Below are 17009 nucleotides of genomic sequence, written 5' to 3'. Positions count from 1 at the left end.
TGACAAAAATATACCAAGTGTTATACATTGTACATGCTCAACAGGTTATGTAGTGAAACACAATAAAACAACCAGGTCATGAACAGATAGAATCTGTAGTGGTTGTTCATACATAAACATTTACAGTACTGTCTTGTGGGCAAAAAGCAGTGCAGTTGTATGAAGAGTGAAAAAAAATAAATCACAATCTTACATAAAAATGAGGCAAAATGAGTCTCTATGAGTCTTGTTCTTACCATTCTGTTCATCCAGCTCATTCCCAATTTCCTGCCCCATTTGCTTTTGTCGGGATATGATTGAAGAAAGAGCATCGAGTCCAGCATCTTGCTCTGCAACAGAAAAATATATAAAGTTACATGAAAAAAACTGCTGATATGCCAGGCTATGTACTATAAAAGATGCAGAAGTAAAGAAAAAGATGTACTCTGTGCTTAAAGAGTTAAAATGTATTAAGAAAAATACATCAACACAACATGAAAATGAATCCTTGTGGCAACAGCACTCTTAAAATAATATGAATGATGGGTAATTAATATGTCTGCTCTAGCTGGGACATTTAGCTGAGGGTCGCCCCCCCCCCCCCCCCAAAAAATATCCAAGAATTCAACATTCAGCTGTTACTCAATCATAAATGCAGGAGATTTTCTGGCACACACATAGAGATCTCTGATTAGCCTTTTTAAATTTTTCAAGAAACTTTTAACATGAACAAAAGACAAACAGGTGATGCAAACACCAAAGAATTCAGATAGATTTTTAAAGCTGCAAGAGGATACAGAGTGCATGGAAGAGAGCCTAAGACAGAGGGCACGTGAGGGGGCTGCTAAAGTTTGATGTGCTCCCACCAGCTCTGCAGACACTCCTTTATTAAGATCCATATCACCTCTGCTATTCCAGTTTGCAGGTACCACGCAGTCCTTAGTAAGCAGCTTAACCAGAATGGCCAGCTCTCATTGCCCAAAGTCATCAAGTAGAACGAGAAGAGATGCTGGAGGCTGGACTGTCAGTGGTCTGAAACTGCAGGAGCAGCAATGCTGCACAGAGCAAGACTGCCAGCCGGCTGCAGTGCAGCAGCCAGAAATTGTACAGGATGACCAGAACCCCCCTCCCTTCAATGGGATGAAGGTCTGGCACCCAATACCTCTTTCAGCCTGCCCATGGGATACCTATGGTGTCAACAAAGACTGGAGCTTGAGGTTTCACCTGGGCCATCCAAACAAAGTTCGTGCCATTCTCCTGAACCGTAACTATAAATGTTGTTTCACATGCAGACTGAAGCAGGCCTTATCTGGAGACTGATTTCATTTGATCACTGCCAATACTTCAATGGTATAGAAATTACCTCATTAACCACCTGACATACTCAGGCTGAGGTTTTCCAACACTTCCAAAGTTAGAAATTCCTTACAGATGCTGAGGGCCAAAATCTAAAGACCCTTTTTAGATTAGTTAATTCTTACCTTGTTCCAACTCAACAATACATCTAATGCACCCCAGCCTGAAGCACAGCAGTAATCCCACTACTTTCAGTGCAACTAATGAGATCTCCACTGCAAACCAAAACCATTAATATGGTCAAAATCAGGGATGCCCTGTAAGGTCTTTGAAAATTTGATTTAAGAAGATGCTTCCAGTTAAGAATAGTGAAAACACAATACTGCTCCTGCAAATACGGAAAACAACGGCCTGAAACTATTATGTTTGACATCTCCAGATAATAAAACTTCAGCACAGGTTACTGTATTGACTTTCTATAAGGGTTCCTCTCAGAGTCCTAGCAATGCTTATAAATAACAGAAAAACCCTTGTACCTTCTATGATCCTTCGCTGCTGCTGCCTGAGATCATCAAAGCCAAGCCCTCTGGTTTCCTCAGATTCTTCCAAGAGCCATGGATTGGTTACACCTCGTTTGACCCCTCCCGTCATTAGGCTAGATCTGAAAATAATTTCAGCAAATAATTTTCAACACAAAACCCATTCATTGTATAATTTGCGCTTGCAAGACTGACTGAGATGGAAGTGTATGTATTTGTTGCACTCCGTGTGATTCTCTGCAATCAGAGAAGAAATTAACCAAAAAGAATCCGAAAATCTCCAATAACAAATACCTTTTGCAGGCTCCATAACACTGCCTAGAAGTGGTAAAGCAGGGAGAGAATTAATTTTGCAGTGAACAATTAAGCTACAAGGTGAAACATATACCATACATTGTATAATATGTTCATATTAAATATTGTTTGCATGTAGAACACACAGCATTCAAAACTGCTAGAAAAAGAATAGGGTTTCTGGGAATACACATATTATTCATGTATTTGCTATGTGATCAAAACACAAACTTACAAAAACACTGAGGTACATCCTGAAAGCTTCCAACAGTAAAAGTATCAACACATTAATACAGATGCAAATCAGATGAGACTACTAATTTTCTGCAATCCTGACCAAACCTAAAAGGGAACGTATCTGCATTTCAAAAAATGTAGATGGAAGTCACACAGTTACTCTCCTGCATTTCCTAGTCTGGCATCAACATGAACAAGAAGTCAGGCACACACACTCTTAAATGAAAGAGTAATCAAGTTATGGGTTTTCTTCAAAAAGAATTATGACTTCAGGTTGTTTGCATTATAGACACTTCCCTGCTTACAACGGAAAAAAAGTTTTTCATGTCCAGGGCAAATAAATTCAAGTAGTAAAATGAAATGCCACTTAAATGTTTTTCTCAATAGCAGATTCCTGGTTTCTGTCTTTCAGCTTTTCATTGGTTTCTCCTACAAGAAAAACATATGACAGATGTGAGCCACTTGAACCCAAAACTGCAATTCAGATTTGGGCGAGAGTCATCAAAAGATCGGTTCCTCAATAGCAGTACTAGAAGTAAGAGGTTTTGCTTTCTGCTTTGCTTTTTTTAAACTCTGTATTTTATTCTCATTTTACCTTTGCCCTGTTCTTTCCCAAAGCACTTCCACAAACAAAACAAGAACAGTGAGCATTTTTAAGTTCTCTCAAATTCTCAAAACATTTTAATTATACCAAGACCTAAATTTTTTTAATTGTTTTTTTGGTTTTTTTAATTGAGTCCAGATCCCTTCTCTGTGAGATATGCTGAAATGCTGTACAGTACACACATATATACTCGAAATCATTTTGTGGTTAAAATCTTGTATCAAAAGAAGTTAACACTGCACAGTATTAGTGGAGCTTGGAGGAGTTCATGCACCCTGCCAATACGGGTTTCAGCTCTGTGGAAGGATGACTGAAGTCTCACAGCAAGGGTATTCAAGCAAAATCCAGAACTTGTGCCTAGGAGTTCCTTGAGGAATTATGGTGAACTAGAGACATCTCCTGGCCATGAGATGAATCAACACTGCTGAAAAATAATTCATCACCACATGAGTTTTGGGCCATCCATAAATTACAGGCACATACGTCCTCATCTGTGTACAGTGCACTACACACTTCATATTGCATTCACAGCCAGTTAAATTCAAGAACAGTTAACCTCTTCTCACTTAAAATTTTAACATGTTCACTCAACTTCATCTCAAGGTAATGGATTTGTCAGAATCAAAGAAAATTTTTTTTTTTTTTTTTTGCTACAGGAGTCAAAAGCCCTTATTGTAAATCACAACATCTCACTTAACCATCCTGACAATGCTGGAACACCACTCCAGAGCAGAACCCAGATGGCCCCGCTGTGCCAATGGACCAGCTGGCTGTCACGGGCAACATCTGAAAGCGAGGAGCTGGGATTCTTCTGTCTGCCAGTCCTTACACCTCCACCAAAACTTAACAAGTATTTATCGAGGTAGGGAATCGGGCTTGATTAGACAAAAATACACACACCTGAACTACAGTTTTACACATTACCTAGCTTTCTTCATTGCTTTGAGGGATTAAACACACTCTCATATTTCCTAGCCCCACAACGACTGCTACCAGGTTTACAAACCTAAACACCTTGGAAGCATTACACTTCTGAAGATGCAAAGATCATTACAGTTCACCCAGTTCAGCAGTTCAATTAGCAAGCACACAAAATCTAGGCTTAACAACATCTGACAAAATTATTTAAATAAAGCAAATGGAACATAAAGCTCTTCGCTTGCTAAAAAGAGCACAACTATTTCTGCCTGTTAAAAAAAAAAGCCAAGGCAAGCAAATTTGAAATAATTTGCACCCCTCACTCTCTCCCTCCCCCCTAATAATCTGCCCTATTCTTGTAGGTTGGGTCATGACAACTGGTCTGCTCGTTACAATAATCTTTTTGACATGTTTGGTAACTACCTTCCCACACAACACAGCATAACTTCCTATTTCCTCTGATCTTACCATGTTTCGCTTTGGTGGTGTGAAGATTAAAGCTTATCCAATTAGCCACCCACTGTCTCCGCCAAGTTAATCACGTAAATCTTTGAAACCGTCACAGAGCAGTGGAGTGTGCGGATAGCTTTTGATTATAGGAGCAGATTTAACTAATTATGAGGCTTAGCAATGCGCCCAAGTATAAAAGATGATGGGGTTTAAAATCAGGGAGCTATGTCACTGCTTAACAAGGGAGGGCTTATCTTCCAGAAGGCATTGTTTCACTGATAATTCTTATAAAACTTTCCAAGTAACTTAGATTAGTCAACCAGCACTTACTTTAGACCAAGGCCACACATCAAGGCTTACGGCTTTAGAAGACTGATCAGCAAGACTGAATTTTAAACAAAACCTGGGTCATATGACAATTGGTTGGATGATCACTTGAACATTCCCTTAACGATACAGTTATACAGTGGGGCTCTGTGAAGTGCCCAGGGCACCTCAGCTTGCTTCACAGGTCAATCTCCACAGCAATGGCGAAGAAGCAGGGGTATTCTCTCACTTACAATTTAACTGCTCACACTGGCAGGCAGTGCATTTTAGGAAGCTCCAAGCTAACAAATAAAACCAGTATAATTTTACCATACAAAACAAAAGCTATCTCCCCCTCCAAAAACCCCAGGAGAAGCCACACGAGCACAAGCACTTCCAAATCCCCTTCAGGTACCTTCCCAGGTGGAGACTTCCCCACAAGAACTGCTCCCGACAGGAAGCCTACAGAAGGGGCAGCATTCCCTGCAGCTAGCAGAGGACTTCCCTAGCTCTACCAGCACAAGAACCAAGAGCAGCACATCTCATGGTTAAGGAAATGCCGTGTTGCTCTTGACACCGTTTATCTATGGTTCGGTTAACTGGTCCCACTGGCTTCAATGACTGGAAGCTGCACAAGCCAGCTACCTCACGGGATGCCGGACAGCTGATTTGCAGAACACAGCTACTTTGCGGCACCTCCAGGACCACTAAATCCTGTCCACAACATAGGCACAGCAGCTTCGCACCACAGAACAAGCAGCTCCCAACCACCTCATGCTTGTACAGCACAGCAGGTGCCCATGGAGCAGCAGCACAAGGCAAGCAACAAGCTGGAAGCGTGTTTGCACAGTTGTACAGGTGCACTTGGAATAACACGTCCATTCGAAATGCTGAGTGTCTGGGTGGAGGGGTTGTGGCAAGAAACTACACAGAGGAGGTACCGCTACACCAGGGTAAGCATCCCCAGGAAAGGTTATCTTTATAACAAGATTTACACTCACATTTTATTTCATAGCAGTCTCACTTTCCTATGCAAACCCTCAAAATATACACACAATAAACATTTCCGTCAGAGATTAATCTTGCTGTCAAATATTACCATCTTCTTTCTACACCATCCCTTATGTTCTATGCAAGATTGGACATAGCACAATACTAAATATATTATAAAACAGCTTATATAGTGCTCATCGAAACAGTCTCACCTCTACAGCCCACTTGCACTCCTCAGGAGTGAGAGAATTACAAAAGAGAATTCTTTCTAGAAAGACGCTGCATCTTGTATAATTTCATCCAGAGAAAAGGTGAAGGGACAAATCTACTCCGGTGAAACTATCTGTCCTGTTCACAAAATGATCAACAACTCCATCACCTGCAACTCGCATCTCTGCACCCGAGGCAATGGACTCCCCCCTCGGTGCCATTCAGAGGGCTACTTTCGGGACAAGACGCAGTACTAAGTTCACACCTGAACCTTTGCTCTCTGTGCGGCAGCTGAATTTTGCGTGACCACAAGCAACAGGAACATGAGCCTCCAAGCAGGTCTCAGCTTGGTATCTGGTCTCACTACAGACCCAGCATGCCCTTAAGGAACCTCTGGTATGCTCTGAAAGAAGAGAGACACAAACTGTCCCTTGAACACAGACCAGAAACTTCACTATGTTACTGGAATTTTTCTTAAATTTGGGGTGGGCTCAACAACCCTTGGGTTTTGTGGTAAGCCAAACAGGCACTGTACCTGCTGCCTGCATGAGGACACACTCACGTCTGCACATGCTGTAACCTACAGAGTGCTTCCAGGTGACAAGTGGTACGACAGGAGATGACCCACGTACAGAGACACACTTCAGTGGATGAGGAGGGTGTCGAGACAATTATGACCATGTTGGCTCATGACTACACAGCCAAAGGCACATTAACCCTGGAAAAATCCTGCCCCAGCCCCTAGATTTGATCTTATGACTCAAGCCTCAGACATTCTCAAGCATGGGTTTCTGGATGGACAATTGACCTCTTTTTCCACCCTTTCCATCGATCTCCTAGACACAAGGCTAATCGCATCCCATGTCAGAACGCTGTAGCTGCAGCTGGGAGGGCTTGCAACACTAACTGGTAGGGAGGAAGGAAATCAGGAAGGAGTTTTAAAGGCACCTAAACAACTATTTTTAATCTTGTTTTCCAAAGAGCATTTGCTTTTCCATAAACAAAAGCCAGGTTCACATAAGCATTTAAAAGCACCTAATGGCTTATTGATTAAAGTTGGGCACTCAATTCCTATTTGGCATTAGGCAAAATGCCTGTTTGCAATAAGACCTAAATGTCCTACATCTGACAGAAAAGTATTTAAGCAGAAAAAATGGTAACCCACATTAAAAAAAAAAATATATGGACTCTTCTAAAAGTTATCCAGGGTAGCTATTACTTAAGGTATTTTGTGTCCCACAGCTATCAAAAGTTTTCTATATTTTTGAGAAATTAAAAGAGAAACCAAGAAAGGCATGTTAAAGTACACACAATTTATTTATTCACTGGTGATCGACATATACTTCTACATACTGACTACCTCGTCAGGCAGGAGGAGGAATATTCTTGATTCCTTTGCCTCCACAAATGTTTAAAGACTCACAAAACTTTGATACTGTGATTTCCAGAAAGTCAACGTTTCTAGTTGTTTTCTTCACTTCTTGCTTTCAAATAGTGTAAAACCATAGGGATTTCTACTCCATTAAAGCCTCTGTTAGAATAACCTGCACAGATCTCTTTCCAAGGAGAAAAGAGGGGAGAAGATACTGAAATTGCCTATTGAAAACCAATTAAAGAAAATTTAACTGACCCTAGTCAAGCAGAGTCACGTAAACAGCACAACCTTTCCCCTGGAAAATTCCAGTTGCATCTTAATTAAGACCGACAACGCCGGAAGGTAAACTAATGCTATACCAAAGTAACGTAGCGTCCTGCCCTGTGTTCTGGCCCAAGTTGTCAGTTAGGATAAATACTAAGAGCATTAAGGCCACTGTACTTCACAATCAGAAATAGCTTTACAGCAGTTTTCAAAGGATGTAAAACTCACTGAATGGTGACCAAATATAAACGAAGATTAATTCTAGTGAAACCCTCACAGTTATAGGCCACGGGGACAATAAATATGTGATCAGCGGTGCAAGAAGGTTAATGAAAGGAATGACTGCTGGAAAGAAAAAGACTTCTGAAAATGTGTGCTGTCACATCAGGGATGGATTAGATACGGAAAACCAATACAAAACCAGAGAAAAGTGTCACTGCTAGAACTTAATCAAACAACATGTGCTGATTTTTCTAATGCAGTGGGAAAAGCTGACTTTCAGACTTCAGACACACTGAAGAGAGGTTTTTGCCACCTACTGAAATGCAAAGCAGGCTGTTCCAGAAGTCTGCAACAATTTCAGAGAAACCCAGTGCTGTAAATAGCAGCTTAACCCTACCAGAACCTGTCACCTTCTGTTCCTACAAGCAGTATGGCAGGCTGGGGAGACAAGATCCTTCCCTACTGACCAACATGGAGGCCAGGCTCAGGCAAGAGAGAAAGGTTTGACTTACTGGAACAAGATTCAGGCCCTGGCTATGTCTCTGCCCGCACCACTGAAAACAAGACCTACAAGGGAGAGTATGGACGGGGTGTGAATTCACCAGGCAGAGAATAGTTGGCATAGTTTTATCCATTTTTAAATAAAGAAGTTAAAAGAGAACTATAAAACTTCAAGCCTTGCAACACTAGCAAATAAATAGTGTCTCTGATGTTATCTTGTACTGGAATATACTGGTTTCCCTGATCATTTCTAAGGGAGCTTGAAATCATCATGGGATTTTGGTATTTTCCTCCCATCTGCCTCGACACCTTTATGCCAGGGCAGCTCTAAGTTGAATCCTTGCCCTCTGTCTGCTCCACAGCAGTAGCATGCCAACGCTGCCCTGCCACAGCAGGGATGGCCATGCTTCAGAACGTCAGATCAGTTTATGGACTGCTCAGAGCAGGTGACACACAAGAGCTTTCTCACATCATCAGTTCCCATAGACATTTTGCCTACTTGCTATTTTACACATTTCGGTTGGCTCAGTGATAGATATAAAAGCCAGCACCAATGCATCAACTGGATTTGCACTGCGCTCTGGAGAATGGCAAACCTAGAACAATTAATGGATTCGATCAAAGTCTACAGTTTTACTATCTGCAGCAGGTGTTGCATTGACAACATGTAGTGTCGCAAAGATGAGAAACCATGAAGTGAAACATGTGCTTTGGCTGTACCAAACACTGCACCGGAGAACAAAAGCAAGCAGAAACCAACCTCTACACCATGTTACTGAACAGACCCCCACAAAACGCGAATATACATGTGAACACAGAAAACTATCAGTTAAACTCTGAGTAACTCTTGTATCTGCTCCAAGATACACAAAATAAACAAGCCAGAAAAAAAAATAATCTTATTTTCAACAGCTATGGTAGAACACAACGCTCACATTGGTACCCAATTTTTTACTATACAATAGCTTCAAAACTGTCTCTGCCTTTTTCAAGAGCACAGTGCTGAGAAGGAACTGGTTCTCAAAGAACATCAGCAAAAAGGCTTGCCTATTTATTCAAAAGTGTGAGGAGTTAAAAGTATATGAAGTTTTGTTCTGTTCTAAGACTGAGGGCTGACATACTGCAAAAAGGTGAGAAACTTTCTCAGGAGGGCTCTAACTCTTCTCCCTCCCACAAGTAACCTTACATGTGCATGTATAAAATACAACACTGTTTGCTACAGAAAAGGTCCAGTGAATATAGTGCATTAGAAAACATCTGCCACTTAGAAGCACAAGTTAAAAATTTTTAAAAATATGTATTTCTATCACATGTCCATATTGGAGAAGTACAGTTGCACTCTTCAGAGGCAGACCTTGCTACACCACGGGTCAGCAGAGGTGATGAAGCTCTGCTCAGCCACATCGTATGACCCAGACCACACATGCAGCATTGTGCAGTGCTTACAGGGCAGAGCACAGCCCCCTGCATGACCCACAACCAGCCTAAGAAGTCTGTGCCTGCTGCATTAAAGCTTCCCACACATCAACAAAATAGGTGCTGGGCCCAACAGACGTGATTCATATGGAACTTCCGAGAATCTGTGTTCACTTCTTTAAGAATATGAGGCTTTAAACCAAAGTTTTACCAATTACTGTCTACACTTGAGAGTCATTTCATTGACCGTGGAAATACAGCAAGCTCTGTAGACTCAGAGACTGCAGCTCTGCTTCTCTTCTGCACTATTTTGCAGGACAGAAGATTACCTGAATCTGCAAAGATAAAATTAGGAAGAGCAAATACAATTACCTGCGCTGGAATTTAGCCAAAATGGTAACTCTTACACAGAGCAGTGTTTAGTGACCTGCGTGGGGTCAGGGGACAGGTAATTCATACTTTCTGACAGAGGGGCTTTTCATTTTTTGTATGAATGTTGGCCTAGGGCTAATAGAGATCAAAGCATATCACCCAGTGAATCATAAGGATGGTTCCAAAGTTGTCCCTCAACACATGCCACTTCAATTCTGACATCCACGGCCCTAATCCTGTGCTAAGGTGGTAGACCTACTACCCATTTGCTTGCAGAGGAAGGAGGAAATGACAGCCTGGCTACCAGCTTAGGAACAAGGCTTATTTATTGCTACCCCTTTTCTCCTCTCTCTCCTCCAGCAATTGGTTCACTGGGCAGTTTAAGCACACTGAAAGAAAAAGGAGTCTCAAAGAAAAAACAACTTTTACAACACAGATGAAGAGGCTGAAGAGACAGAACCTCATTAGCACAGCCTTTAGACCTTCTATAGCACACGTAGAGCTCCAGGCTGGACCCAGGATACTCTCTGTCGACCAGTGGGGATGTCGCTGAAAATACACTGGGAAAGAGGAGGAACAAGGAGAAAAGTGAGGGTGGGTTATGCTATTTGAACTGAGAACGGAAATAGAAGCGTAACAAATTCACAGGAATCTCTCAATTCTGCTGCTCAGCAAGCATTTTTAATTTGGTATTTTAGTGAGACATAAAAGCTTCTGGATGTAAAGTAGCTGCAAGGAGTTCCTCAGCAAGACGCATGCTTGTGCAGGAACTGAAGCTACCAAAAACTCTGAGGCACAGCCAAGAGGAGCAAATAGTCGCGAGTGGAATTCCATAGGCAAAAGCTGGTGCTGACCTAACCAGAAACGGATAAAATTCAAAAGGCCATTAACAAAGCACTAGAAACAACCCATCCTTCATTATTGCACTGCACATTGAGCTTGCAGGACTGCAACATCTCCAGTAAGAGTCATCTTTTTATATAGTTATACCAAGTCTATGCCCAATATGGTTCATATGTTTTGGACACAGCACCTGTGTGACTCCCACCAAACCAAACTTATGCATTGCTAATAATTTATTAACTCGGGCTAGAGGCCTGAATTTCAAACTTCAAGAAAAGACTCTACCTTTCTTCCTGATCAGACAGAGACCACCAGGGATCAATTCTTTCCAAGAACCTATTAGAGATGACAGATACAACTCCTTCCACTAGAAAGGGGCTACATGAGAACTGCATAAGGAGAGCACAACTTGAAGGCTATTAACCATAATTATTTTTCCCACCTGTGAAGGACACACCAAAATGGAAATTAAAATGTAGTCCATCTGAAGGCCCCCACTGACTGCTACACAATATGATCACTGGGGACTGTTTGAAGCTTAAGCCTCATCTTGACAGTTTTTCTTTCCAACAATTCATGCAGACCCTGTATGGTGGCACCCACCGGTCCAACTCAGTGACTGACTCTACTGGGTCACTTAGTCAGCTACTACCTCTTGCAAGCAACTCCCCATTCCCTCGTCCTCCCCAGCTTTGCAGACATACATGATACTGTCCCTAAAGAAATCATGTGATTTCTAAGCAAATGAAACTGCAGTTTGCTACATGTAGAGGTACATGAGTTCAATGGATGCATTTAACATTATCTTCAGACACACTCAAAGCACGAACCACATTGTTCATTCGAGTTGACAGTGCCATACCTTATCACATCTGGTTCTGTGCCTTCATTCTTGTAAGATGCCTGAAGTTGCTTCTGTCGTGTGAGAAGGTCATCCACCAAATTCTGCCTCCTGTCTCCCTCCAGCTGTGTGCTGATGATACTTGGTTAAGGACCAAACTTAAAAACACTGAAAAACTTTAATTTTAGTGAATAAAATAATACCTGTTATACATTCTTAAAATAAATCAGACCTCCTGATCATCAAAATTAACTAGAGTAACTATTTTAACTCAAGGAAAGGCTGTAACACCTAAGAGAACAGGTCACAGATTTCTGAATGAAATCTGTTGTTATTCTAAATGTGTTTCTGAAGTTTACATATCTCAAAGAAAAAGTTTCATACAGTGACCACAGAGTGACCTTCAGGTCATCATCTCAAAGTAATAAGAGAACTGGAAGGCTATTTACTGCCAAAGTAGCATAAGTATTAAGAATAGCATTTCCCTCTCCAAAATCCAACATAATTCTTCTTTCATTTATTACTAAGAAGTCCTACACAGTTGATCTCTTCTGTAACACTGACAATGTACAACAGTACTGCACAGGTTAAGTTCAGGGAAAGATGAGTCTTTAAAAGAGCTCCAACTTATACTGTTATGATATAAATGGGGCAAGCCCAAGCAGAATAGAGCTTTTAAAATCAGCAGGGTACTTCACATCTTATTTCACTGGAGGGTCATAACACTGACCAGGTGAGTACCTCCCAGCCAAGTGATGGGCAAACAACCAAAAATTTACTTTGAGCATGTTTCCATTTGCAATTCATCAGCAGAACACCCCGACAGCCACTGATGCAGCACAAAAACAATTCATACAGTATCTCTGAAGGACAAGATGCCCTGAAGTGCTGAGGCATTGACAGGGGACATGTGTTTGCTTTTTTTAATTAATCTTTGTGACACTTTGAAGGACTACTAACTCTCTTCCAAGTACTGTTCAGTAGATCATACAATAGCTAAACTGATTTGTGTATGTTTTCTGCCACAGTTGTAGCATTCGTCTGCTCTCAAGCACTCACTGGATAGGAAAGTTTTACCCCTGACCACCAGCACAGCACTCAGGAGGCCCATGCTTCAAAGGGATTTCTGCTACAGTAAGCTTGAAATTAAACATTCATTCATTAAATCACATTGCTGCTGGATATCTTCAGGGACACGAACGTACTCGACTCCTTAAGCCTGACTATCCCAGCATATGGAAGGAGCAGCAAATTCAAGCCAGGCCACAGGGTAACGTTCCTATAAGAAAACCTGTGATTTTTTTTCTAAGGCATATTTTAAAGCGTTTTGACATCATTCTGAAGACGCAGTTCTATTGCTGCTTAAGTCAGTCCAAGTCAGAGGTGCCACATTCCTGCCCACACCCTGAACACAGCTTCATCCTTCCTTTTTGCAAGCACTGGCGCTCCTGCAGCCAGCAACTGAGCCAAGAGAAAATAACAGATTAGCAAGTTCTCTGCCAGATGAGCGATCTTAGCTCACAAACCAGCCACTCAAACGGTACTGTCGGCACAGTGCACAGGCAAGACAATGGCAGCTCTGAGATTATTTAGACCATCTTGTTAAGCTTCCCTACTATCCAATTGTAACCAAAGCCCACCATACCAGAGATGCCCAGGCTCCCAAATCTTCCTACACTACAGCTGGAATGAAAATATTAAACAGCAGGATGGACAAAGTTCTAGTGACAAAGTCTTCTAAAAATGGAATGAGGGAAAAACCCTAACTGCCTGGCAGAGCAATTATAGCATATTTTTCCACCCTCTCCCACAATACAGAAAGGTTGATGTTTACACAGATACATTTGGTGTGTTGACACAGCCCGAAGCAGCAAGTCCTTCAGCTGATCAATCTTCTCTCTGAGATTCTGTAACAATGATCTGATAATCACATTGAGCTGAAGGGGAAGAAAGAGATTTTTTTTTTTGTCCGAGTCATATTTGCATAAAATTTAATATTACTATATGCAGGTGACAATATATTTAACTTCAGCTATACTGGTGTGAAGGATTCCATTCTAAAGCAAGAAAGCCTGCCTCAGAACCACAAAGGGAACAATACACTTAACTGGTTTGGACTGCTTACAAAATAATGAGATAAATAGTACTAGTTTTGCAAACACAATTCTATTGCATTAATGCTGTTTAATACGGAGAGCTTTCTTTCGAGTCTTTATAAACACAGTCCTTTATATGAGCAAAACATTTCAGCACATTTTAATATTTTCCAGTTAGTTTTCCAGTTTCCTCTGATCTTTAATACAAATACAGGCGCCAGCTTCTTCTGCCACCATGTTTCTTTCCCAGTGCCCAGGATTAGAGGGAAGGGTGCTACAGGTTCAGACATTCCGTCCACTGAACTCCTCTAGACTTTAAACTAAAGATCCCAGCGAAATTCAGATTTCCTCCATTTCCCTTCTCAGCGGCACCTATGATTCCCGACCCTTTCTCACTACTGAGCTGCCCAAGATTCAGATGTGTCTGTTCTTACTAAAAATGTAGTTAAGTCGTTCACATTCTTCCCTGGCTTGCGTGAATCCTCCTCCTCTATCCCCACCCCTTCCCAAGTTAGGCTGACATTATCCTCTGGGGTTTCTGTCCTTAAATATTATTTCTTTTCATTCCAGTTATGTACAACATACTAGGGAAAAACACTGTAACTGCAATTAACTATGCAAGTTATCCTAATTAAGACTTCATGTGCTTCTTGTTTAAAAGATACTAGCCCCGCTGTGGGTTATAATGATTAGCAACCTCATATGCTCTGTGTGATGAACTAGTAACAGAGAAGGAATTATTTGCTTTGACTCTCATTCCTGCATTCTTGAAGACAGAGGTAGCAGTCAGACATCTCACTAGCAGTCACCATGCTACAAGGATCCTGCCTAGAGCTAAACTGCACTTGATGTCTGCACAGGATGGAGCAGGAGTTCCCAAAAAATCCCCTGATAGCTTCAGAAGTTTAAGTCTCTGACTCAGCGAAACTTGTTCTCAAACACTACCAAATACAATAGAAAGCAGATGCAACCACGCTGAGGCAGCCTTAAGAGCACGCAGCCAAAATCCACCTTCAGACTCACAGCCGCCGAACACCACAGCAACATTTCCAAAGCCAGGATGGGATATAAATGCTTTTAGGAAAGTTCAAGCTGCTGCATATCCTCTAGCTCTGCAATCAGGTAATAAAAGGTCTTTTCGTTTCACATGTACTCATGTGCAAGTGGAGAATGCTGCATTTAATTGACCCAGAACGGCAAAGTAACATAAAGGTATATACATCCAAGAAAGTCATCTAACATAGATACCCTCTGCTACTCTGGCTAGGAATTGCAGTGCCATAACAAAAGATTTCACTTCCATTAGAGAAAAAAAAAAAAGAAAAAAAGAAGCCAATGGAAGTTTTAAGATCAGCTCAATAGAGTAGAGTTCACAGATGGTAAGTGCTGGCTTGAAATCTTTCCCTACAGGGTTGGGTTGGTTTTCTTTTTTTTTTTTTCATTTTAAATTTTATGCTCTATTTTTTGCTCAGCAGTAAGTTTTTTTAGCCATGCTAATGGCAAAATACTATAAAAACAAAAACTTGTTTACATTCTCCCTACCAGGCAAATATTGTACAAAGACTTTTTTCCTCTGTTAAAACGTTCAGGAGTCACAGAATATATGACTGCTCAGCTGTGGATTTCTCAACATGCATTTCTGTTATGAAAACAACTTTCTCATTGTTGGAAACTTGTTTATAGTAGAATCAAACACTGCCAAATATTCATCTTTAACTGTTAATGGATTAAAGGGAAACGGTGCTTGGAAAACACAGGGCATGGAACAAATGATTTTATGAAGAAATAAGTCAACCATGTAATGTTTCCATAAAACACAACCTAGGAGAGTTACAGTACAAGAAAGGCTTCAAACAACACCAATACAACCATTTGTTGGGGTTTTTTGGAACACATCATAGATAGCGATGATGCAAATAGAGAACTTTGTCCTCTATAAATACAGATGGATTAAGCAGCAATCTTTTTATGTCTGCTATTGCTTGAGCGTATCTGTACAATTTCTAACACTTCATCATCTTGAAAGTAGGGAGTTTAATCACCACCTCTAAATACTCCTCTCAACTCTACAGCTAGAGAAAATATTTCTCTCAAATCCCACTTATTTGGGCCTTCTGAAACCTCTTTTCAATTCATGCCAAATTTGAGTCATTCATTAAAAAGCACTGATCACTGTACAAAGCCTACACAGTTTTCTTCAACATTTCTTCAAAGGAAACATTTCAAAAATGACACTTTATTTTAAAAGCTATCAGCAAATAGACTGGCAAAGAAGATTCAGTGATTGCACACCACATTACAACCCTGCTATAAAGAGGAGCAGAGCCTACAAAATGAAACAGTGAGGTTTTAATTATGCAAATTATTATAAAGATTAACTCAAGGGCTTGCAGGCATTTTCTTAACGTGGTCAAGGGAGAAGTTAATGGCATGATCCCTAGGGTGTGCTATCAAGCAGACTCCTACACTTTTTTGAAGGAAAGGACAAGGCTTTTAGTCCTAAAAAAAGCAGCCTCCTGAGAAACTTTTTATTTTATTTTTTAAACAGGAAGTGTGAAAAGGTGGAGAACATAATACCCTGGGTAAGCTCTAACTTCTGCTTCTCATTCATATTTAACTCTGGTCTTGTATTTTGTTAGAAACGTAGCTAAAACAGGCTGCAAAATTCATTATTTCATCTGATCTACAGCCACTGCAGAAAGGAAGCCAGCCAGCCTCCTGGGGAAAAAATATCTACCCAATATTTACACAGAAAGGAGCGCGCAGAAGCTGACATGCAACCCAACATCTCTTAGATTCAGGATCTCCGAAAGCAGTTCTGTTCCTGGCAGCGACAGCCCTGAGCAGGCAGCAGCATGCACCCAACAGCCCCACGGCTTCTCCTTTTCTCTTTTTGTAAAGCCAGCGCTATTGCAGGCATAAAAGATTCCTTACTGGTAAATCCAAGGTTATTTCTGTGACACTGAAAAGCCACCGTCAATTTAGAAACCATACTCTTCTTCTCTTTACAGGAATCTTAAAGAACAGTGATGTTTCGAACGCTTAAAAGCAAAACTTAGCCCCAGAAGTCCACACTCCCGAAGCCCGGAGCTGCCGGGAGAGAGGTACCTTGGCCGAACTCTCCCCGTTCCTTTGGCAGCGGTTACGCTCCTGGATTTTCTCCGCGATCTCCTGGGCGATCTGGCCGGCGGCACCGTACAGCGAGAGCCTGCGGGGGAGAGGCGCAGCTAGCCCCGCCGCCGCGCCCTGTCCC

General features: G+C 41.4%; 1 protein-coding gene across 1 annotated transcript in view; it reads right to left on the bottom strand.

Annotated features, from left to right (window-relative positions):
• The window catches only part of STX8 (syntaxin 8), a gene marked incomplete at its 5' end in the record, with an annotated part of 113807 nt that extends 96799 nt beyond the window's left edge, over window positions 1-17008 (bottom strand). Inside the window, 5 exons of the mRNA XM_010579495.1 lie at window positions 237-329; window positions 1812-1936; window positions 11682-11792; window positions 13503-13597; window positions 16865-17008. Of these exons, the coding sequence (XP_010577797.1) occupies window positions 237-329; window positions 1812-1936; window positions 11682-11792; window positions 13503-13597; window positions 16865-17008 (568 nt within the window). The remainder of the gene's footprint in view (window positions 1-236; window positions 330-1811; window positions 1937-11681; window positions 11793-13502; window positions 13598-16864) is intronic.
• Window position 17009: the final 1 nt, after the last annotated feature.

This window comes from Haliaeetus leucocephalus, unplaced genomic scaffold (assembly GCF_000737465.1).
Source record: "Haliaeetus leucocephalus isolate CR32 unplaced genomic scaffold, Haliaeetus_leucocephalus-4.0 Scaffold657, whole genome shotgun sequence".
NCBI classification, from domain to species: domain Eukaryota; kingdom Metazoa; phylum Chordata; class Aves; order Accipitriformes; family Accipitridae; genus Haliaeetus; species Haliaeetus leucocephalus.
This window is presented reverse-complemented; position numbering and strand designations above follow the sequence as displayed.